The sequence below is a fragment of the Topomyia yanbarensis genome, chromosome 1, assembly GCF_030247195.1.
Source record: "Topomyia yanbarensis strain Yona2022 chromosome 1, ASM3024719v1, whole genome shotgun sequence".
NCBI lineage: Eukaryota > Metazoa > Arthropoda > Insecta > Diptera > Culicidae > Topomyia > Topomyia yanbarensis.
In genome coordinates, this window is record NC_080670.1 from 71,338,571 (window position 1) to 71,363,247 (window position 24,677).

Here is a 24,677-nt window from a genome sequence, read left to right on the forward strand (position 1 = left end):
TCCCGCTAGCTTGACACTTTTGTTTACAAAACTGACATGCAGATGGCGCGGCAGTAGAACTTGCCCGCTAACTTTTTCCCGCGCGTTTGACCGAAGTACGAATCAAACGTCAAAATAACAAAAACAAAAAATAATCAAATCAGCTGATCAGAATCGTCTCATGAATGGTATATTGTCGCATTTCAGGACTAATCCAGTTACAAAATTGAAAGTATAAAACTCTTTAACGTAGTCCTCAAGTTCCAACTTTGAAAAATTAAGTTTTTTTTATATTGTTACATCGTCTAGTATTCGCAAATGATAAAAGTGCTGCATCAGTTTCAAGTCCTAGCTCGAAAAGCTTTCAGCAAAAAGTATCTTCTTTATACTAACGTGGGGATATCCATCAGCTTGTCGGGTGTTGGTGATATAATTGAACAGCATTACGAAATCTACACCAATACTCTCGAATCCTGGGATCGACAACGGACACACCAAATGTCCGTCTCGGGAATGACGGTTGGAATATTCTGCCACAACTGGTACAATTTGATGGATCGTAAGTTTCCCGGTCGAACACTAAGGATAGTGCTTAAGAAAGTTCTAATAGACCAAGCTATTGCTTCACCGATAGTAATTTTTCTATTCTTCACAACTTTGGGAGTTTTACGAAGGTCATCTGTAAGCGAAACAGTACAGGAAATGAAAGAGAAATTTTTCCGTCTTTACACGGCGGAATGGGTTGTTTGGCCTCCAGCGCAGTTGTTCAATTTTTATGTTTTACCTACTAAATATCGTGTTCTCTATGACAATACCATTTCACTTGGGTATGATGTTTACACAAGTTATGTTATAAATGAAAAAAGCGATCATCGGATAGACAATAGCTGATGCTTATCTAAAATTTAATGCTCAACTGAGAAAGGGTCAAAAGCGTACATATTTGAAAACAAAAACAGTTTTTTCACTACCCTTTCACAATCTTCATAGATATCAATCAACGTAGTCGGGCATAGTTAAAATGGAAAATGACATGATATCAAAAGACTGAATTGTTAAAAAAGGTATATAAGTTCATTGGATTTTTGGAGACCTTTGCCAATGGTAGCATAGCGTAGCAAAAACGACCGCACTCATCATGGATGGCTGATACAGTGAAATCTTTTTATACGACAGTATAGTTCACTGCACACCTGACCATATCCTTACGATCGAAAAAGGGAAGGAAATGTTAGTTGATTACCTACTTAAGAAGATATGGGGAACCCACGCAATCTACATAGGTATTACGGATGTTCGATTTTGTTAGTAGGGAAGGAAAATGACATGTATGTTTGGAGTGATTTTATATGTTCAACTAAATGGATAATTATAATTATTATAAATCGGATTGATATCACCAGATTTATTCGGGTGATGGCACCACCGACAGACTACTTTCTCCAAACGTGCCGCTTGGCTGGGTCACCAGTCACCACAGCAATTAAAAACTTGAGATGTAGTTGACGAAGAAGGCATCGGTGAGGAGCCGGGTGACGATTCTGACTGCAAATCCGCAACAAAACCGATGCTGACGTTTTCACTAAACTGACTGATTTTCACTATTTGGCACACTCGCACAAGAAAGCTTCACAGTTTTGAACAACTTATTTCTTCAGTACAAAAACTCTAAACTTGCAGTATCAAGAACTATTTTTCAATCAGTGAAAAAACGTGACACCTTATGAAGACTGTCAATGGTGTGCATAAGCTGTTTTTTCGTTTTCAACGATGGCCGCTTTTTGAAACTCTCAGTTGAACCTTAACATACAGTTTATAGGGAACAATACAACACAATTTATTCAGAATGACAGATACTGCCTATAATCGCAAGTCAGTCCCATGTGGATAGGGAACCCCATACAACATGGGACTGACTTACGATTATGGGCAGGATAGGTAATATAAAATATACTTGGAGGTTGTCAATAGAGTAACTTATACTACTTAGATAAAAGAAATAACTCGCAAAAAATAAGCAAGATAACTGATGGCTATTGACGTATTTCGCAAAAAGTACCTTCTTCCAATGTATAACGAAATTATCGCTAACGTAGATTCCTTGGCCAGATGTATAACTATAGCTAACAGGTTTCCGTGTGATTTATAATTTAAAGTTTCCGAATAAAATGAGATCGAGTGATATAAATCGTCATACATTTTAGGGTTTCGAATTATTTTTGTTTAACAAAGATCCACCATTTTCATGACAGTGTTTATTTTATTTGAGAAGCCAGAAAAAAAAATAAAATCATCCAAACATCTTTTTTACCATGTTGTTATATTTAACATCTTCTTCTTGCCTAGTACTCTCCACCCTCCGATATAAAGCAATACAATCCTTGTTATTTGAGTAGTCGATCTGACATAATGTCGTTATGGCATGTTGAAATTGTTTAAGGTGAAAATGTGCTAATGCTTTACGGTAGACAGCTTTCTCCGAAGGATTTTCTTGTTGCTCGATGGGCGCCAGTACATCCAGGACCTCTTCATATCGATTTTGTTTAATCAGACAAGCTGAAATGTTAAGATACAACGTATCCAGTAGCGTTTGCATTTCTCGAATTGTTTCAACGCCCTCGACGGCTGAATCGAGAGACTCTAGCGGTGCACATGAGAGTAAGCATTTGGCTGCACAACTGAAATATCTATGTGCGAAGAGGGGATGCTTTGGGAACATTTTGACACCATTCTCTTTGTATTGCCGGGCAAGTGCTAGTAACTGTTTTGGCGATTGGTCAAAGTAGTAACTAACTTCTATTCTATGCAGTTGCATTGTAAAACTGATTGTGTAGGATTTGCATGTGATGACGCACTTGCTTTTTTCGTTAGAAAACATTTGACTTAAAAAATATTCTATATAGCAATCGATTGGAGTTATAGATTCACCGATAACGATCCATTGTTCACTGACATTTTTGTACCTATTTAAAAATTTGGAGTCGGTATTACCGAGATTACTTATTTCACTTATGGTTACGAGGCAGCGTGATAACGCAGATGGTTTTTTCATTGAGACAAATTGAAAATCTATTAGCTCTTTTCTTAAACCTCTGATTTCGTCAGTCCAAATCTTTGGCACTAACGAATTTCGCTCAGATAAATTCCACACAGTTTCCGACTTAATGTCCATAATGTATCGCTTAGTATAGGATTGTATATCCTAGGGTTGGTTTCAAAGCTTTCGTACTGAAAGGGGTAAGGCTGGTTTATATAAAACTGCGGTGTTTTTTCTTCCAAAATAGCATACAATACTGCCTGTGCTCCTTCTCTGGGCGTTTTTACTACTAAAATGCGTATAGGTTTTTGAAGGAAAAACAGCAGTCTGTTCGATAGCTGAGGAAAATGTCTGTAGATATCTGTTTCGACGTTTCCCGGGTCAACACAGTGAACCGACACTGAAGATCCACTCAGGATGGAAGAGAGCTTGTATGCAAAAAGTACTAAGCAAAATTTGCTGTACTGATAGGCACCATAACGGTTACTTGGTGTATCTTCGAAATCTTTATGAAATGTCAAATCCGGAAAATATCTTACAGCTTGATGTGCTTTAGAAACCAGGTTAATTATTCTGCTTCCGGTAGTACATTTTTTAAGTTTTGGTAATAGTAAAATGGTAATAAGAAAGTGACTCAGATAATTCACTTGAAAGGTTTGTTCATATTTATCTACAGTGAGAGCAGGTGGTGCGTAAAAAATTCCAGCATTGTTCACCAGGGCATAGATAGGATGCTGCAAATCATTTACTTTACTTGCGAATCCAGCAACGCTACTCAAGCAACTTAGATCAAGATGAAATATATCTACTTGTAAATTGTTGCCAAGTTTCTCAACTAACTGTTGTCGAACTTTGTTGCCGTTATCTAGATTACGGCAGCCGAGCACCAAATGGCATTGCCTGGCTGCTAAGCTCTGCACAACTGCAAGACCAATTCCCGATGTGCAACCGGTAACAACTATTAGTTCCCGATTTTCGAATTTTTTCTTGCTACGATATAACCTTCCGATACAATAAAACCTGTAAGAGAGTTTGTTTCAGTCAAGTACAAACAACATACAAAGTTGTAATTAAATAGATGAAAATTACCGAACAGCATAGGTTATTGAGCCAATAGTGAATATGATTGCAACTGTTTTGAGCAGACCCATAATTGGGATAATTTAGTAAAAAAAATCCACCAGAATGATTCAACAACCTATTCACTATTTTACCTTCTTGAGATAAATTCGAGATAATATCGGTGCAAACAACTGGCGATAATGAAAATTTAATGTGTATTTTATAACAGAGATGATTGTATTAACGACGCTACATCCCTCTGGGTAAAGACTCGACACGTCAATCGTTTACCATTTATCTGTCAGTGTCATTCAAATCGGAGCACGAGAACTGTCAAAAGCCCTCGTTCCACAAGCTGCCCACTGAGACGTCCAAAAAATTGTTTCAAAATCGTTCAACACGGGTCCAACTATGGACGTTTGTTGGACGGTTATTTGGACGTTGTCCTAATTGGTCCAACGAACGTCCTTCATTGGACGATTTTGAAACCAACCGTTCTTAGAGGGTGGATTGGTGGATTCGAAGCGACCCAGTTAAGCTCAGCCGGAAATGAACCGGAATTCTGGCTGGTTCCAGTTCGTATTCCGGCTCGTGACACAACCGATTCTAGTTAGAATCGGTTGTGTCACTGGAGCCCTTATACGAACTGGAACCAGCCAGAATTCCAGTTCATTTCCGGTTGAACTTTACCGGGGATTTTCTTCGGACACCAGAGATGCCAGGTACTTTTTTCAAATGTCTGCAATAATAATTTTAAAAGTCTGGGAAAAACAAAAAATGTCAGGAAAGCTAGTGTAACCAAAAGCCTATTCAAAAATCTGTAAATATTTGCAACCAAAATAAAAAAATCTGTAAATATCTGCAACCAAACTAAAAGATCCGCAAATATTTGCGTCATCGAAAAAATCTGCAGCTTAAATTAAAAGTCGACGAAATTGCAGGCTTGTCTGCAAATCTGGCATCTCTGCGCAGAATAAGTTCTTTTAACTTAAATTTAGGTAGTTTTGAGTCTTGCGCAGCGATGTCACCTAGTAAAGTTCAGCCAGAAATGAACTGGAATTCTGGCTGGTTCCAGTTCGTGATCCGGCTCCAGTGACACAACCGATTCTAACTAGAATCGGTTGTGTCACTGGAGCCGGTATACGAACTGGAACCAGCCAGAATTCCAGTTTGTTTCCGGCTGAGCTTAACTGGGCAGATGTGAAAACATTTTGAAGACATTTGAAAGGCTGCCCTCTAAGAACGGTTGGTTTCAAAATCGTCCAATGAAGGACGTTCGTTGGACCAATTTGGACATCGTCCAAATAACCGTTCAACGAACGTCCATCGTTGGACCCGTGTTGAACGATTTTGAAACAATTTTTTGGACTTCTCAGTGGGTGTTAAGACTGGTTTTTCATTTTGAAGACGAATTTGATTCGGTTGTCTGACAGATTTCTGGCAGAATTCTGGCCCAAAATCTAAAGCCGATTTAGAATCCTGGTCGGTGAAGACAAATGAAGACATGAAATGTGAAGACATTTGAAAAATATTCCTGGTATCCCTGGTCTTGCGTCGCTTTCGCACTTGTTGTCAAAAACAAACAGAGAGATTCGACTCAGCCGAAGCACAGAGAACAGACGTCCATCTTCAGCATTCAACTTGTGTAAAACCTTTAACGGTTTCGAATGTAGTTGGGATATCCAAACCAGGTGCGCTACTGTCGTCATGTTTTTTGTGACTGAGTTCGACAGAATCGACAGCGGTTATTCCTCTACCCAGTCATATTAAGCCGGAACCGGTTCGGACTTCCAGCATAAATTCCAGCTCAAAGGCATTAACCGATAGAGTCGGAATCGGTTGTTTTCTTTGAGCAAGATTCCATGCTGAATCTATTCAGGATTTCGAACCGGTTCCGGAATGGATTTGACGGATAGTTGGCATCTGAGACGGGACGTGCAAACGCAAAGTGAAACAAAGTAACTGTCACCGCGAGCCAGCAATGGCCTGTCATTGCGAACCGGACCTTTCTTGATGAATTTCTTTTTCTTGGAATGGACAGTGTCTGGGTAGTATCGTAATATCAACGACACGACTAGACACTTGAATTCTAAAAGTTTATCGGAAATATGACTACCTCTCAGTGACTCAGGTAACTGGTAATGTCAAATATGACATTTCGTTAGAAAATGCATAAAACTAGTAACACTGGATAGTTTGTTATTTTTTTCAAATAGCCTTATAGTTACCGTTGTATTCCTTAGTTACGCTTGAAAAAATAACAAATAAATTCAATACAATTTCCGAGCTTTCGGATTTTATACTCTTGTCGTAAACATACCCCTCATTTCTGACGTTATGTCCTGCTGTCGTTCCTTTGCATTCAATCCAGCAAGTATCGTGATTTTGGCGGAACTTATCAACGTGACTAAATACTCTCCAAATTAGTTGTGAAGGTATTTAATCCACCCAATAGATTTTGTTTTACTCGTTGCGCTATAAGGTTTGCGATTTCAGAAAAGCTACCTTATGGGACTATATCACAGACTAACAGACATAACACTCAAAAACAAAGCTTCGCCTACTTTAACGGTCATTTTAAATATATTTGTAGTTGGGACTGTGGCCACATTTGAAATTATGGCGCCACTGACACATGAACAAGCATATGGGGGATAGACCACTAGTGAAAAATTGTTCTCAAACATCGTTTATCGATAGGCTACGCTACTAAACAAATCTTCAGCCCGGCCTTTGCAAAGTTTAGTCTACATGACAGGCTTCTATTTACCAATCATATTACTTCAAGTTTAACAAACATTTTGAGACTTTCGAAAATCGCAAAAAGCTAGTACCCGTACAAGAATAACCGAAGTCTGTGAATATGTCTGCGTTGTCTACTGGAGTACGAATATCACGTAAAATTTCAGGCACCGCACGGCGCATCCGAATCGACCATTGTATCTCGGATGGAAATTTCAAAAGCGCATTCCTACAGGTACCTGTCATCCTTTGGGACGCTCAACGACAGTACCCTCTTAATTTGAACATGGATCACTAGCTAGGATAACCACCGGTCGTATCACGTACAGCATTACCACAGAGAACAGACATCCATGATCGAACAAAAATATTTAAAAAACGTGTGTAAACATTTGAATTAATATACGAAAAACACTAGCGCCGCCACGCCAACCTATCCCAACTATCCGTCAAATCGATTCCGGAACCGGTTCGAAATCCTGGATGGATTCAGCATGGAATCTAGCTCAAAGAAAACAACCGATTCCGACTTTATCGGTTGGTGCATTTGAGCTGGAATTCATGCTGGAAGTCCGAATCGGTTCCGGACTAGTTTGACTGGGTAGAGGAATAACCGCTGTCAATTCTGTCGAACTCAGCTACAAAAAAACATGACGACAGTAGCGCACCTGGTTTAGATATCCTAACTACCTTCGAAACCGTTAGAGATTTTACACAAGTTGAATGCTGAAGATGGACGTCTGTTCTCTGTGGCAGACGTATGATCAGCAGCAGTAAGCTGAGCATTCCCACCACAATATGATAAGCAAAAATCAGATGAAACAGCAATAGACTGCAGTCAGTTCTGACATATCGGCGCTTGAACTCTGCAGAGAACAGGAACATTTGTTGCCCAATTTATTAAAATTAACCTAAACTACACACTTAATTTAAATTACTGGGTACAGTAAAATTTTACTGGGTTTTTGAACAGCAAACCGTTCGGTAATCAATTCAGTAAAACAATTCGGTTACCGAACTCTCCGCAATCCGTTCTATCCAAACGTCAAAAATACTGATCAGTCAGTAGTTTCCTCGATTTGACAGATGATTTGCTGTACCTGTTTTGTAAGTTTTTGACGAGGTTCGGTAATGTTGGTACAATTTTGCCGAACAATCAGTCAGTTTTTTACTGGATAATGTTTATATACCGAAAAAAACAAAAGTGCTGATAAATTCAGTGAAAAATATTGCGGGTTTCAGCAAATTATTCGAAAAATTACTGAAAATCGTTAAAAAATGAAAACTTTACCGCAATTTTTTAAATAATTTGCTGAAAGCTCCGTAAAAATATCACTTTACTGTGGTAGTCGTCAAAAGAAATTACCGAACAACTTTTGGCTGGCTTAGTGTGTACCCAAAATAATCTTAAAACAGAAACGATAACCTTGAAGACTGACAGTAATACCACAGACTAACAGACATAACACTCAAAAACAAAGCTTTGCCTACTTTAACGGTCATTTTAAATATATTTGTAGTTGGGACTGTGGCCACATTTGAAATTATGGCGCCACTGACACATGAACAAGCATATGGGGGATAGACCACTAGTGAAAAATTGTTCCCAACAATGAGGGGTAACCCACCAGTAAATGAGTGTTTGGAACCGTGAATAAAAGGTGGAGCTAGTATTCTGGGAAAGTTGTAGGATCCACGTTTTTTGAGGGAATTCCCTCATAGTGTTATGTCTGTTAGTCTGTGGTAATACTCTAATTATTTATTCATTATGTGTTTCATTTAATTTTCTCACAGATAAACGAACAACTGCCAAAAATTTACTATATACTTGATTCACAGACCAACAGACATAACACTCAAAAACAAAGCTTCGCCCGTTTTAACGGTCATTTTAAAAATATTTGTAGTTGGGACTGTGGCCACATTTGAAATTATGGCGCCACCACAGATCCATGATCATGATCGAACAAAAATATTTAAAAAAACGTGTGTAAACATTTGAATTAATATACGAAAAACACTAGCGCCGCCACACCAACCTATCCCAACTATCCGTCAAATCGATTCCGGAACCGGTTCGAAATCCTGGATGGATTCAGCATGGAATCTAGCTCAAAGAAAAAACCGATTCCGACTCTATCGGTTGGTGCATTTGAGCTGGAATTCATGCTGGAAGTCCGAATCGGTTCCGGACTAGTTTGACTGGGTAGAGGAATAACCGCTGTCAATTCTGTCGAACTCAGCTACAAAAAAGACGACAGTAGCGCACCTGGTTTAGATATCCTAACTACCTTCGAAACCGTTAGAGATTTTACACAAGTTGAATGCTGAAGATGGACGTCTGTTCTCTGTGGATGAAGTTAATAAGACATAGCATAAGAAAATCATAACATCAAACTTATACATTTTATCTCATGCGCGCATATTAAATATTAAAAGTCCAATAACATTCATTGGATTGTCGGATTGTTTTCATATGAATCGTATTTCGTAAATCATAAATTTCTTTTATATATTTTATAATAAATAACATTTCCTCAAATTTTAATACCAATCACATACAACTAAAATAAAGAACACTGTCAAATTGACGCATTGGTCGTGGATTGCTGATTAGCCTTAGGATGTAGATGTTTCTGTTCCAAAAATACGCTAAATTTGTCCAAAACATCATTGCCTCTACTGCGGTGTCGAACCACTGCTAGAAAATTTTGATAGACATTTGAAATTTCCCGTCAAGAGAGCTTATGATATCATCGATAAACAACAGTTCTGGAACAAGTCGGTAATCTGAAAAATCATGAATTTCGAGTAATCTTATATCGTTTTTTCTTGGGCAACTCACCGATAATTTCACAATAAGATGATTGCAAATGACTCTCGAGCGCCATGTTAGATTTTTTCAATTCGAACGCTAATCAAAAGTATAAGTTTTCGCCATAAGGCAAAACTTATAATTTTCACTGGGAATTGATATACATTATATATGTACTCCAAATGCTTTTCATGAAGGTATGTTATGAGAAACATTTTCATCCTTATAAAATATATGCTTTGGAATATAATAAATTCTAATGATACGAATAAATAAAATTATTATTATTTTTACGTGCATGTAAATGCACATACACACACACACACACACACACACACACACACACACACACACACACACACACACACACACACAAATATACAAAATGCACGGACGGCACATGCAATTTTAATATTCGGCACAACAGTTATGTTTAATGTTGTTTTACACAGTTCAGACAAACGATAACATAGTTCATGTCATGTTTGAGCTCTATCATTTTCGGCACAAATCAGTACCTCATCGGCAGAAATCTATGCCGCATCGGCACAACACTATCATCGGTATTTGTTTGAAATTGTTTAGCAAGCGTATTTTTCCCTGCAAAATAACATCAATATTGGGAGGGAAAAAGAAGACCGTCCTCGCATGTCCCGTCCCAGGTTGGTGTGGCGGCGCTAGTGTTTTCATATATTAATTCAAATGTTCACAACGTTTTTTAAATATTTTTGTTCGATAATGGATGTCGGTTCTCTGTGATCAAACAATAAAAATCAGCCAAAATGGGAACGATTTTTCTTCTACTGCAAAATTGAATTAAACTAATTGAATAAATGATTTAAAACGATTATGTAATACTAATTGTTACGTAGTAAAACAACCAGTATTTAAACTGGTATTGTCACGAGCAACATTTCCACTGACTGCACGAAACCTGACGAAACGCTAACGGCAACCGTACACTGGGGTACAAATGTACCCCACGCCAACTTTGCCACCTGCTTCTGCGAAGGCTATAAGCAAACTGGCTATACCACTTTTTCCTACTCTTACTAAGAACTCTAAATTGAATTATGGTTAGGGTCCCAGGTCGGTAAATGCCGAATTCTAGTCTTCACACGGATCCAAAGAAGCCGTGGGGTACATTTGTACCCCATTGCAATGTTCTAGCACAGAGAACAGACGTCCATCTTCAGCATTCAACTTGTGTAAAATATCTAACAAGTTCGAAGGTAGTTGGGATATCCAAACCAGGAGCGCTACTGTCGTCATGTTTTTTGTGGCTGAGTTCGACTTATTAGTTTTGTGGGTACCCGGGTACCCACGTCGGCCTGTTACGTAGTAAAAAAATTCAGGAACCCCTCCTCACTCCCACGCTTACTATATCAACAATATTATTAACCCAAAAGCTTGACTTAGTGAAGTTCTAAGATTTCCAGCTATGGATAAAACATAGGAATTGAATTAATTGAAACTTAAAAAGGTACCCGGGTACCGCGTCGGACACACAACGGTTAAACTCATTCCGGAGCCGGTTCGGATTTCTGAATGGAGTCAGCACAGAGAACAGACATCCATGGTCGAACAAAAATATTTAAAAAACGTGTAAACATTTGAATTAATATACGATAAACACTAGCGCCGCCACACTAACCTATCCCAACTATCCATCAAATCCATTCCGGAACCGGTTCGAAATCCTGAATGGATTCAGTACGGAATCTTGCTCAAAGAAAACAAGCGATTTCGACTTTATTGGTTGATGCATTTGAGCTGGAAGTCCGAACCGGTTCCGGACTAGTTTGACTGGGTAGAGGAATAACCGCTATCAATTCAGTTGAACTCAGCCACAAAAAACATGACGACAGTAGCGCACCTGGTTTGGATATCCCAACTACCTTCGAAGCCGTTAGAGATTTCATACAGGTTGAATGCTGAAGATGGACGTTTGTTTTCTGTGCTAGCGCCACCTAGTAGGATAATTTTGCATTAGCCTATTATTCGTAGGAAAGCCCTTGACATTCTGATCCAGTTTGCCGAAGATATTACCGTTGCAAATGGTCAGAATTTCGTGTTATTAAGACTATCAGCACCGGTGCGTAAGCAAATGCGTGTGTATTTTGATTACGCTAAACGATAATATTTTATTTAGACACCCGTTTTCGCACCGGTCGTTGGTAAATAGGTTGCCAAAATAATAATCTGTTTTTACACCGGTAGTAGTTATTATAGTTACGTTACACTTTTTTGCAATCATGCAATAAAATAATCGTTTTTTCAATGATATGGACTTTATTCAGTGAAAAAATATTGCTAGAAAGAAAATACATTTATTTATTGAATTCAATAAAACCATTTCAGTAACAAACATCGTTTTCTTTTCTAAAAATATTTTATTGCAATGATTGTAAAATTATTCAAACTGGAAATGTTTATTGAGATTAAAAGTTAATTATTGTTTCAATGAAAATAATGCTCATACCATTAATTTTGCCGTTTGAAGCAATAAACATTGTATTATTGAATTGAATAAGACATTTTTTGTTCAAATATGCTAAAATTCTCTATGTAATAAAAATTCTAAGAAATGTTATGGGTTCGGAACGGACAATGAATTCTAATAACTAATGTTTACCCAGAAGTTATTGTCTGAAGCACATACTACGGCCGCTCTGAATCAGGAGTGTAATGAAAAGGATCTCATGCTAGATATTACAAACAAACTTGCGGAGAAGGAACCTTTACGATCATTCAACGATTGTTTTGCGGAAACAGTTTATACGAACGATCAGTTTCGAATACGCTTTCGTTTTTATGTATATCGAAACCTTTGAAGAGGAGCTAATACTATATTGAAAAACCAGAGAAAGTTCGGTTTTACCAAATTATACGGAAGCCATCTGACGTACGTCCTTCAGAAGCTGCAGTCAAATATATTCGGATGGGAGAAAAATTGATCGTTAATGTATGTGAGAATACTGCCATACCCCAGGTAATAGACGTTTACACTGATTTTTACATAAATTTTGTAGCCCAAATGTCCATCAGCTGTGGTCATATTGTAGACATAGCCGGGTAAACATATCTGGGTTTTAAGTATATTCAAAGGCAATTTTGAATCGCAGAATAGTGGGCTTATTCATGAATACTTGGTATGCTGGACTGTAACCATTCGAAATGAAAACATTACTGTACAACTTGGGCAGAACAGTATACAGTAAAACAAAAATAATTAAGTGATAGTATTTTATGTGTGGCTTCAATAATAATATTAACTTGCGTAAAATGCGTTGTTTTCCTAGGTTGATGCACGGAGCACGTTGTTATAGTAATCATATCTCATCTAACTAACCTAGAACTAGAATCAGAAATCAGTAGCGACTGGTTCAAATAGCACGTTCCCCATGTTGATCGGAGATTTGTGCTTAAAAGACAATAGGGATCTTTAGGGGTGTGCGGGTTAAGGCATATTCTGATACAGATTAGTACCGTGAGTTAATATCTCAGTCCTTTTTCAATTTTTTGGCCCGAAACTATTGAAAAAAACATTTTTTAGTTTGTTTCCTTTTAGGACAATAACACATCCAAACCCATGCGACTTGCACGACCCTATAGGTTGCCTTATCAGATCTACCATAGTTAGCAGATGAAACTTGGGATGGCAGGTTGCTAGCGGATTGACAAAGTACCAGATCATGCTGTGTGGGGTGCTGTCCCGGTTAACAATGAGGCGAACGAGATATTTGCAGATACGTCATTTAGTAGGACAACTGTCAGTTTGCTGGTTGAATTTAATTTGTTTTTTTTTTAATTTAAAAATCATAAAAGAATAATTAAGGTTTAAGAATGATATGAGTGTACTCGTAAGGACACCCGCTACCAATACATATGAAAAACTGGCGCAATTTTTCCAAATTAAAGATCCCTATTATCTAAATTCACGTTGAGAGAAAGTTCCAAACCAATATTCACCAAACACATCTAGTGCTCGTGAACAAAAGGAGTATCGTCAACTCTTTCGTGACTGCTGTGAATTGCGCTGAACCAACAATAGTTTCTCCGGAATTTCCTCTCGATGTGGATTTTGACCCATATCAAAAGTAATTTTACCTTTGCTATTAATAAATGATATCCAATTCAGATTGTATGTGTAAAACATATAACTATCATTTTTAAGCAAACAACAATTAGTGTCTGTGGTATTATAGAGTCCCGTACAGAGGAATGCGCAACGCTGCCTAAAATGATGCCATCTTCTTTGTTTCTGGCACCCATAATTTTTGCTGTAATTTTGAGTGACTTCAACCGAGTTACACAATAAATTAATATGGAGTGAATTGAAAACCCACTGTTTCGTGGCTCATAGCACTTTATTCTCGATACTATTCCATGTAATTTATTTTACATTGTTACAAAAAAGCATAATAAACTGAATACAGTGTCTTGTTTCGACGATTGAAATATTTCGCCATGATATTAACTAACCAATACATTTCTTGCATGTTCTCCGAAAGAAGAATATTTGTTTACTTTGCACGATAGGTAGCCATCTGACTGTTCGATAGGTAGATTTGGGTTCACTTTGTGCGAGCCTTTATAACATAAACAAGGCCTTTGGCAACAAATAGCCGCTGAACTTTGCGTGCACCTATGGATAAAGTAAAGTTCAATCGGAAATTCTGGTTGGTTCTAATTCGTATTTGTAATTCATATTCCGGCCGATTTCCCGAAAAAGCTTAAATGTGCAGTATTCCGGCGCCAATAACACAACTAATTCTAATTACAATCGGTTGTATCGCTGGAGCTGAAATACTAACTACAACTACATCTATTTCAAAATATGAACATTACCCTGGAGCAAATTGGTACACACGAATTTGTGGCAAGTTAATACAGATATATATTAACTGAATTCAACATTTTGTCGTCGATACGGTAATTCCAAAGATGGAATCAAATAATGAGTTATTGCTCAAAAATTATAAATTTGATTCCAATTTATCAGTATGTAAAAAGACATAACATGGAATCTTGCTTTCAAACAACGGTCCTGCGGGGTAGTGCCAAATTTCGCTGCTTACCAAATTGGTCATCAAATCCACATCCATGTATCCACAGTTTGCATAAAATTGTCGGAGTAAGTCAAAAACTATTGCAACGAATTAACAAAAGTGGCTATCCTAGAATTATAGGACATTTCCACATTGTTCGACGCGGAATACTTCTAGTAAATTTATAATAAACGTCTTGAAACAAGCAATTTCATTGTCCAACAATAAATTATAAAGTTAATTAACACTTCGTGTTACTGTTTCTAAGAACAATATTAGAAATGTTAAAATGTATTCAAAATATCATTTTTATAAGTTAAGTACAACCACCCAACCCCGTCTACCCCCGCCCTCCCCTTATTTACAGACTAAGTGAATTGAATTCCAAGTGCATTCACGTTTATGCATTTCACTATACTGCCTATGATCGCAAGTCAGTCCCATGAAGATAGGAAATCCCATAGAAAACGGGGCAAATAAGCGATCTTGGGTAGTATACAGTCGTGATTCGCTGGTTGGGCCACAGCGTTGTCCAACTAACGAATTTGATTCGCTAGTTGGACCGACTGACAAATGTCAAAAACTCTCCAAAGAAGATGTTGGCAGTGTAAATGCATCTGTTCTTATCTCTAAATATTGTCAGATTGATTGTCAAAGTAAATTTGGCACGAGATTTTGACGTTCAGATGCTTTTTAGTTGGACAATGGTCCAACTAGCGGAGGTCCAACTAAAAAGCGGTCCAGTTAAAAAGTGCCCAACCAGCGAATCACGATTGTACACCACAACACAATATTATCCCTCGAAAATATGATGAACCACCGGATGAAATGAGATGGTGATGATGTAACAGATGTGATCTGTGTCCTGCCATGCGTACCTATTAGCAATTAAATCCAGCGTTTTTGAACTAAGCGCTGCAGAGTGTGTGATAAACCATTATCGTTGTGATCTTCTTTTTACTACTGGTCCTGAATTAAAAGCTTTGCGCGAGAAAAATACACGCATTTTCTTTCTTCTCGAATCTTAGTTTCCACAGTCCCCACAATCATCACCATTTGTTCGCAGCGATTTTCGTTGGACACTATCGTTAGCTTTGATATTGCCCTCCACATATAAAAATGTTCGGGCTTTTACAAGCTTCAAAGCCAATGAAATTCCACTTCTTGCTAGCATCCCATCAATCGGATCCTGGGACACATCATGCCCAGCTTGACATAATGCTACATCTTCCAGTTCAATCCAAGCTGCTTAGATGCACTAATTTTTACTTCCACGCAGAAAACATACAGCATAATTAAAACTGTGGGTAATTGAATACAAACAAATACTGTTCATTGTATCAAACGACAAAATAATTGGTGTGAATCGAGGTTTGAAAGTATATTTTCGTTAAAGTTACAATAAACTTTTAATTTCAATAATTGTTTTAATTTCTGTAAACTTTAAAAAAATGTTATTGAATTCAATCAAATAATTGTCTGACAACCGATAGTTTTATTTATTGAGCTCAATCCATAATTTTATTTAAAATAAAAATCTTTCACGAGTCGAATCAAAATTCACGCAGAACACTTCTGCATTACATTTATCGCGAGATCCTATTTTTTACATTTTCCTTCGTTTTGCCTCCTTTCTGCGAATAGCAACGTTGGCGTTGGTTGGAAGAAGTTACCAAATATAGACACTCGCTGTAAACCGAAACGATAAGTTTCCATTTCCCAACCTGTTTACCAACCGCCGGTGCGGTGTCGTGTTATGATGACGGTTAGTAAATAGCTTATACCCACGCCCGGTGCTGATAGTCATAAGCCGCTTTTTTCACTTTCGTCAGAGCCACCCCAACTACAACCCATGACACCATCAACTTTGCGCGCTTATAACTTTGTCAGTTCTAGTTGGATTGACTTGCAGCCTTCACGAGTTGATTTGTTGTTACAACAGGATTCTTCATTTTTCGCACGAAAAACATTGATCGATTACAGGGCCACCTAGATCTGAAAATGTGAAACTAATGCGTTTCTCCGTACATTTGATCAATTTTTCCCATACAAACTTTGAGCCGTTTGCGGAACCAGGGAAGCTTAGGGCCCAGATAAGCTGAAATTCCATTCCGATTCCGTTCCGTTTTGACGTTGTGGATCGCAGTGGAACTTATGTTCAACCCTGTGCATATGTCTAAACCAGAGCAAAACAAATCGATCATCTCTTTTTCTCCTATCAATTTTTCTTTCGTGTGTCATCATGCGTTGCGTTACCAGTCAGAAAGAGATAAAAAACTTTGTTTACATATAGTATTAAAAGCAGCAAACGAAAATTTCAATCACATTTTAAATCTTTCTGCAATTAAAAATATATATTAGCAAAAGTTTTTCACTACAATCGGAGCATAAAAAAGTTCCGGAAGTGCTTGTGGAGTTTTGTTGTTGTTTTTCCGAATAGTAAGCTAGCGAGAGTGGATATTTTTTAACACCATGTCAACAAAAATGACAAATTGTTGATGAGCGATGTACGGTTGAAATAATGCCTGATGATAAATTCTATTCTATTGCGAACAATAAATCACCTTTGTGTATTGGTATTATGATGTGTAATTATGATGTGTAATTCGATTAATCCAAATCAGATTAGAAACTAGTGTAGGAAGATCTTGTGTAGTGTTTTAAGGAGCCAATAAGAAGATCATGTAGTGAGAAGACTTCACCCCGGAAGCTTAAACAAGGTTCCCACTGATAGTGATTCCATTGTATTGAAGATATAATACTTTTTCATTTGTAAACTCATTCATGTCGTTTTTCATTGAAAAATACCGAGGCGGTGGATTGCCTTGGTGTTTCACTTTCTAGCAGAAGTGGGAATGAAACACGTCCAGTGGCCTGCTCTTCTGCTAGAAAGTGCAACTCGAGAGCAATCCACCGCCCCGGGGTTTTTCAATAAATTCAGTTTGATATTTGTTTCTTTTCTGTACTCTTTCAGTTGAAGGCTCTTTTGTATGGCAATACAAATTACGAAATTACAACGAGTGAAACGTGTTAGCATCTTTGATACACAGCTGCTATTTGGACCAGCGATCATGCAGTTTTGAAGGCTACACGTGGAAATGGATACCCTCGATACGAGATTTCAACGTGCCATAATGCGATTTGGAGCTGGCTGATAACTATTCGACTAAAACTATATAAGGAATAGACAAACGAATGAAATATCACCACACGCTGTTTTTACTAAAGATTATGAATGAAAGAAAGCCAAATTCCTTTCTTTTCTCTATAGAATGTCATTACGATTCAGTTTATTCTTCGTATATCGCTTTTGGCTCCCAGAGTGTGCACGTCTAATTTTAAGAGAGTTTTAAACTGCTGAATTGTTCCAAAGCAAGAGGGCAAACTTTTATAACTTAACTGGATATTTTCTTTCGATACATAAAGCAATTTACTTTAGAAACATAATTTATTCATTCGCAATATATTTGTCCATGTTTCTGTAAGAGTTATAATTCACTTCGATCGGGTGAAATTGCATAAATATTCTATCTTAGACTCTCGAGAATCGTGCCTCCCACTGAGAGGGTTACATCTCTTTATATCATCGTAGCCTATCTATTTATTGTACCTAACCGAACACATCGTCTGCTGTTCAAATTATGGGATAAAAAATTGGTATCCCTACTTCGCACAAAATCTCTACCTCTTCCAGTATATTCATCGGAACATAGTGTAGCACCCTAATAGTTTGAGAAAAATTAAATCATCTACCCTATATGTTTAACTGTTTCAATCTGGAGCCCTTTTATTCGGTTTGCCTTCGAGTCACCAACATCGGCAGGAAGCACCACATTTCCACCAAGAATCCACTAAATAATGTTACGACGTTGCACCGATTATTTAAAGCGGCTGTCTGCCAATAGAAGATTGGGAACATGAGAAAAACTATACGCAGTGAATCATTCGATTAGTTATTTTGTCTCATTGACTATATTATTCTACATCGCATGGTGCAAACCCCAACGATTCATAGAACGGTGGTGTGTTGCTCTAAATCATAATGTCCCGCTGTTCTGTTTAGTCACCCAGTTGTTATGGTTGTCCTCAAGGCTCCTAATGGCACCTGTGAAATATCAAAGAAAATATTTATTGAAAGCTATTCAAATTGACTTGAAATAATCGTACATTGTACTCCCATCGCGTGGCGACATATACTTTTTCACGAAAATTCAGCCAACGGTTATAAAAAAACATCCATACCCCTAGGGGGAAATCACTCTAAATGTTGGACTAAAATAAATTAGTGAACTTTTTTATTCCCAAAATAATCTCGACTAGTTTTAGCTAATCTCGAATAATCCTACCTATAGTTTTCAATAGTCTTGGTTTAGATAGCAGCTGTCACTTCGACCCATTACGCACTCCCAGTTAAGCTCAGCCGGAAATGAACCGGAATTCTGGCTGGTTCCAGTTCGTATTCCGGCTCCAGTGACACAACCGATTCTAGTTAGAATCGCCCAGTAAAGCTCAACCGGAATTGAACTGGAATTCTGGCTGGTTCCAGTTCGTACACGGGCTCCAGTGACACAACCGATTCTAACTAGAATCGGTTGTGTCACTGGAGCCCGTGTACGAACTGGAACCAGCCAGAATTCCGGTTCATTTCCGGCTGAGCTTAACTGGGCGGTTGTTGCACTGGAGCCGGAATACGAACTGGAACCAGCCAGAATTCCAGTTCATTTCCGGCTGAACTTTACTGGGCTGCTGTTGTAAGGAATTCTCTTTCCGGAAGAAGCTGCCCTGGGGTTAATATTTTCTTCGGACCGAAGCAACATTGCTAACATCAATCTGATCAGTCTAATTCAAAATTGGAATCGATTTATCCTACACCAGATGCACTAAGAACTGTTGGAGGCTATGAAGAAGGAATGTTTTATCCCCCACGATACGGTTAGTGGTATACGAAGAATCTACTATCCGTTTCACCCCGACCGTTCGTTCCGGGGGGCGTAGATGCACATGCAACACCCGGAAGAATGTCAGCAATGCTTGGACAGCGAAGTTCAACAGTATGACGCTAGCTATGAAAAGTTTCAATTCTTAGTGGTAAGTTGGGTGGTTTCTTTCTTCAAGATAAAATTTTTTTTGAATTTAATATAATCTCTTCTCGTTAGATTACCATCCGACGTTGGCAGCCGAAACTGATATCTATGCTGAGATGGTAAAAGAAGCATAACCTACTCGTAGTAACAAGGATGAAACGGAAATCAATCCCCTGTTCGGCACTCAAACGTTGCCAGTAAGTACTCTTATCCATTACACTTGCCGGAAAGTGAACGGCCGCTGAAATTCAACCAACGGTGATGGATAATAATAATTGAATATTGATCCAATTTTTCTCACCACCTCCAGACGATCTCTACACCTTGGAAAAGCGTGGCGATGACGAGTTCGGTGATGGAACAGCGGAAAAACCCTTCAAAACAATCCTACAAGCCATGAAGCACGCCGGCAAGGAACCTTTTCCAAGAATTTATGTAAACGCTAAGGATGCAAAATCGGAATCACCCTACGAACTAGTAGCCAAATCTCAGCTCAAGAAAATTCTTGAAAAGCGTTCTCAGCGATACCTTGTGTCAGAGGTTCCAGAAGGTAAGTCCGCTCCCGGTGGACATGAGCTGCACGTTGATTATTGGTAGCTAATTGGATTAGCTCCGGCCGGTGGGGCAGATTCTATTTTGAACGAGGATGCTTATCCTGATGTCTAGCTCGATAACAGACACATTATGATTAGAGGCGAAAATACTTCTAAGATTCTCAAGATGAGAGATGTCATTATGATGGCATTTAGGGAGCATTATCATGAACGTGGTTACACGGAGGTAACGCCGCCGACGCTGGTGCAAACACAAGTTGAAGGAGGGTCGACTCTGTTCAAAATGGACTATTTTAGGTAAATAAAAAATGTTCGCATTAGAAGTATTTGCTCAAACAATAAATACATTTTAGGGCGGAAGCATTCCTGACGCAAAGCTCAGAAAAATATATGGAAACCTGTTTGCCGGCATTGGGCGACTATTGCATTTCTCAAAGTTACCGTGCAGAGCAGTCTTGCTCGCCGTGATTTAGCAGAATACAGTTATATTGAGGGTGAATGTCCCTTTATTACTTTCAAAGAGCTACTTGATCGGCTGGAAGATTTGATAGTAGATGTTGTCGATCGAGTATTGAAATCTCCGTGGGGTCATCTTAACCCGAATTTTATGCCACCGAACTATGTCGATGCTATTGACTGGCTAAAGGAGAACAACGTCACCAAGAATGATGGAACTTTTTATGAGTTTGGCGATGATATTCCGGAGGGTCCGGAACGAAAAATGACGGAGCAAATAAACGAACCAATAATGCTGTGCCGGTTTCCCGCGAAAATTAAATCATTTTACATGTCTAGATGTGAAGACGATCGCCGATTAATTGTCGGAGGTCGATTTCTCTGAACAGTATTACTAAAAAGCTAGAAATTGACACTTTTACTTTAAGAAAATAAAATATTGTCATTCTATATCAATATATTTGTATTATATCTAATAAAGCAACATACAGAGAGATGAGGGAATTTTATTAGGCACCTAAAAGCCCGTTGACATGAACGCGTATTTTCAGTTGCAGGCAATAAATACTCTTATCACATATCCTTCGGGGTCGTTCCCATTAACCAAAGTACGGCACTCTCTGATTGAATTTGAACTTCCTGGCTAGAGTGAGTGTTCGAAGTGCTTACCAAACAGCCCGGTTGTCGAGGTTCCAGTGCAATCCACTAGTGCTACATACGGCCCGTTGTCCAATAGGAACAAGCGAACACCAGATACGTTCGTGTACCAACCGAGGGGAAATTTGAATTAAGTGGGTTTCCGCCGGTAGCAGCCAACTGAGAGTTACTGGATCGCAAGAATACAAATGCATTCGGTAGAATGTCACGGGCCAGGGACAAAGAATTAATGTTGGCCATGATTTGGTACAACCGGCCAGAACTTTCACACAACACCAGAATTCGACTTATTTCGCTATCGTAACTGGTGCTCTAAATCGCTTTGAGAGATTTTGTAAAATCTGTAGCATTTGGGTGTTTTGATTATCTGTTAAATAGACATCAGTAACGAGTGAAATTTTTTTTTTAATTTGTGATGTTCTTACCTTGCAATTCAACCGCTTTCCTTAAGTCATAGATTAATCGGTGCAGGAATCGAAATTCCCCGTCACCGAACTGTTCTTCTGTGCCAATATTTTCCTTAAGAAAGTCAACCCATCGATTCGTACCCCCGTCGACGGCAATGCGGATTTTTGCTGGAATTTGACAAGCTCATCCCATATTCTATTATTCACACACCAATTAAACGAAAACAGTTGATAGTCTCGCCCAAAACAAGATATTAAATAAAAGATATTATCCAGTAGATCCAAAATCACGATAATGCATTTGACTTGATATATTGTTGTTGCCAACGAAAATTGTGTTTTTTGGCTTACACATTTTTCAAAAAAGCGCTCCAAAACAACATTCGCCCCCAGCGCACGCATACGAAAACTGAGAACCGCAAAATTTTGTGATATAAAACAGAGCTACATGACAGCCATGACAATGATATATACGCTTTTCATAATATTACCATAGCTGAGAAACAGCTGGGGTCCGAATTGGCCAGCGGTCCGAATTGGGCCACTTCCCCCTAGATGTGCACACATGCACACACAGACATTGACCGATCTCGACGAACTGAATCGAATGGATTATGACATTCGGCCCCCGAGTCTCAGTTGAAAAGTTGATTTGTGGAGTGATTGCATAGTATTTCTTTATATGCAAAAAGCACAAAGGTTTAGATAATTTCATGTGCGATCGCACTTTCCAACTCATAACTCCAGAACCAGATCCAAATAAAATTCAATAGCAGCCTATGGCTATGTTGCACCTTTCATTTGAGTATAACATTGTTTAAATCGGTCCAACCATCTCTGAGAAAAGTGATATTAATTTTGTAATTTATTTGGCCTGTGTTAAGCCAAAGAGGACCAAGCGCCATTTAGAGATACATGCTCTAAAATCGCTATCGTATCCAACATAGCACCAGCAACAGCCACATCTAATTATTTTTGGGAACACAAATATCATACGAAAGCAAATAAGTGGTCTTTAACTTGCAACTTTAATGAACGGTTATCTAAATATGCATTTTAACATGAAAAATACCAGAAAAAAATTATGGCGCTCAGCTCGGTCTGGCTTAACGCAGGCCATTTATCAGCAGAACGAAAACTTGTCAGTTACATAAACTTTGTATCATTGTATTATTTGATACTCACATACATACACAAACTCAGTTGAGAGCCATCGAGCGCGTCCACGGGTGGCGGATGCAGGAACGACTTGTATCCAGTGTAGGTTAGTTGCGAATAGCCAAAATAAGCAACTCTGGATGAGCAACGCGTTCAGAGAGCAAATCAGGTGACATTTCGGGCGGTCTGGGTCGCTTTTAAACGTAATATGGTGTTGAGCAAATTCACCTGCTACAAGCAGCTGCGGCCGTGGTGTATCCGGCGAGCTGAAATCTCATTGCCGCACACTGGAAGCAGATGGACATTGACTCTTACCGTTTCGGTACGATTAAAATTCCCATGCAAGCGTAGAACCGGTGTAGCATTTCGTTCCGGAGCACGATCAGCGCGGAGTATAGCGGTTCGTGGTAACACACAAACGATAGATTTCAGCGGAATTGGTGTCGCTTCCGGTAGCGACTCAGTATCCCGTTTGGTACTTGATCGAGCGAGTCCGGTCGACCTTTCAGACAGCAGGAACAATTACACGTTGGTCGGTAGCCCAGTGGGGACGATTCTGCAATGAACGGAAGTCAGTAATGATTTTTCATATTTATTCGCCATCGAACTTACCCGCACCGTTTGATGCATCTTCCCCCTCATTCGGTTTCGGTATGTTACAATTTCCCGTGCAAGCGTAGATCCGGTATAGCATCTTGTGCCGGACCACGATCAGCCCGGAGTATAGCGATTCGTTGTTAAGCACAATTGACACGATCGATCAGCAGAATTTGCGTTGGTTCCGGTAGCGATTCGCTATCCTCCGTTTGTTGCCTTTGAACGAGCGAATTGTTGGACAGCAGGAACAAATACACGTTGGTCACAAACTGTAAACAGAAATAAACAACATCAATTTTCTTCTTTAGTAGGTGAGGCAAAACAATGATTTTACTAAAGCACATGAGGCAAAATGATATATTTACTAGCAGGTGATGCAAAACGATATATCGATAATTCAGCATGAGAAACAGATGCAGATTAGAATATCGCGAATGTTTATATTGTTATATCCCTCAACTACTCACTGATACTATGCAGATCAAATTAACCAACAGAATGCACGATTGTTTGCTAGGAACGACTTTAATTTTACTATCTACAATTGGGAAAACTGCGACACAATAAGCCAATGATTAGAGTTTTAATATCTAATAAAAAGGTTTCAGATGAACTTGTCCATTGCAAGTTATTCACAATGGTAGCCAATGAATAAATTTTGATACACATAAAAGCAGTCTATAATGCAATGAAACTTGACCACCACAAGAACTAGGTCATAACTGGAACACTACGCACTCGTTTTCAAAACAACTTATTTTCGTCGTCATTTTAATTACACATATATGTTGTCTTCAAATTGCATGTCTGTCCTTATACCAACTGAATAAACTTTTTTTTTCCTAAGATTTGGAACAACAGTGGTACAAAAAAGATTTAACATTAACTTTTTGTTTGTAACTATTTGAAATCTATCTAATAGCAATAATATAATATCAAATGTTTATATTCAGAGTAACAACAGTCAAAACAATGTTGACAGCTCTATGTGGAAGCTGTGGAACGAAATGTCAAATATTTGTGGAACGGAAGATTTTCTTCGAGTTTAACACAACCCTGATCACGAAACGGAATAGTT

At 38.5% G+C, this 24,677-nt stretch overlaps 3 protein-coding genes, 2 long non-coding RNA genes and 1 pseudogene across 7 annotated transcripts; 3 read left to right on the plus strand and 3 right to left on the minus strand.

Moving 5' to 3' along the window:
• Positions 1-61: 61 nt before the first annotated feature.
• On the plus strand, positions 62-2,242 carry LOC131677901 (mpv17-like protein 2). The gene is made up of 2 exons (XM_058957993.1): positions 62-211; positions 289-2,242. The coding sequence occupies exons 1-2, from the start codon at positions 161-163 to the stop codon at positions 868-870; spliced, it is 633 nt and encodes a 210-aa protein (XP_058813976.1). The 5' UTR covers positions 62-160; the 3' UTR covers positions 871-2,242.
• On the minus strand, positions 2,220-3,031 carry LOC131677900 (uncharacterized). Its single transcript, XM_058957992.1, has one exon. It carries the CDS (start codon positions 3,029-3,031, stop codon positions 2,270-2,272), a length of 762 nt encoding a protein of 253 aa, XP_058813975.1. The 3' UTR covers positions 2,220-2,269.
• A 60-nt stretch (positions 3,032-3,091) lies between these two features.
• On the minus strand, positions 3,092-4,366 carry LOC131677899 (uncharacterized). 2 transcript variants are annotated; one of them, XM_058957991.1, is made up of 2 exons: positions 4,106-4,240; positions 3,092-4,036 (listed from the first exon to the last, which is right to left on the minus strand). In XM_058957991.1, exons 1-2 carry the CDS (start codon positions 4,165-4,167, stop codon positions 3,100-3,102), a joined length of 999 nt encoding a protein of 332 aa, XP_058813974.1. In that variant the 5' UTR covers positions 4,168-4,240; the 3' UTR covers positions 3,092-3,099. The 2 variants fall into 2 exon arrangements, 1 of the variants encoding a protein (XP_058813974.1); XR_009303454.1 differs by having other exon boundaries at positions 3,901-4,036; positions 4,231-4,366.
• A 12,414-nt stretch (positions 4,367-16,780) lies between these two features.
• LOC131677905 (uncharacterized) lies at positions 16,781-17,892 on the plus strand. Its single transcript, XR_009303463.1, has 2 exons — positions 16,781-17,406; positions 17,661-17,892. It is a non-coding gene; the product is annotated as an uncharacterized LOC131677905 (long non-coding RNA).
• A 223-nt stretch (positions 17,893-18,115) lies between these two features.
• On the minus strand, positions 18,116-24,677 carry LOC131677906 (uncharacterized). 2 transcript variants are annotated; one of them, XR_009303465.1, is made up of 4 exons: positions 23,965-24,677; positions 23,615-23,868; positions 23,030-23,558; positions 18,116-18,791 (listed from the first exon to the last, which is right to left on the minus strand). It is a non-coding gene; the product is annotated as an uncharacterized LOC131677906 (long non-coding RNA). The 2 variants fall into 2 exon arrangements; XR_009303464.1 differs by having other exon boundaries at positions 24,067-24,574.
• On the plus strand, positions 20,017-21,274 carry LOC131677904 (asparagine--tRNA ligase, cytoplasmic-like; annotated as a pseudogene).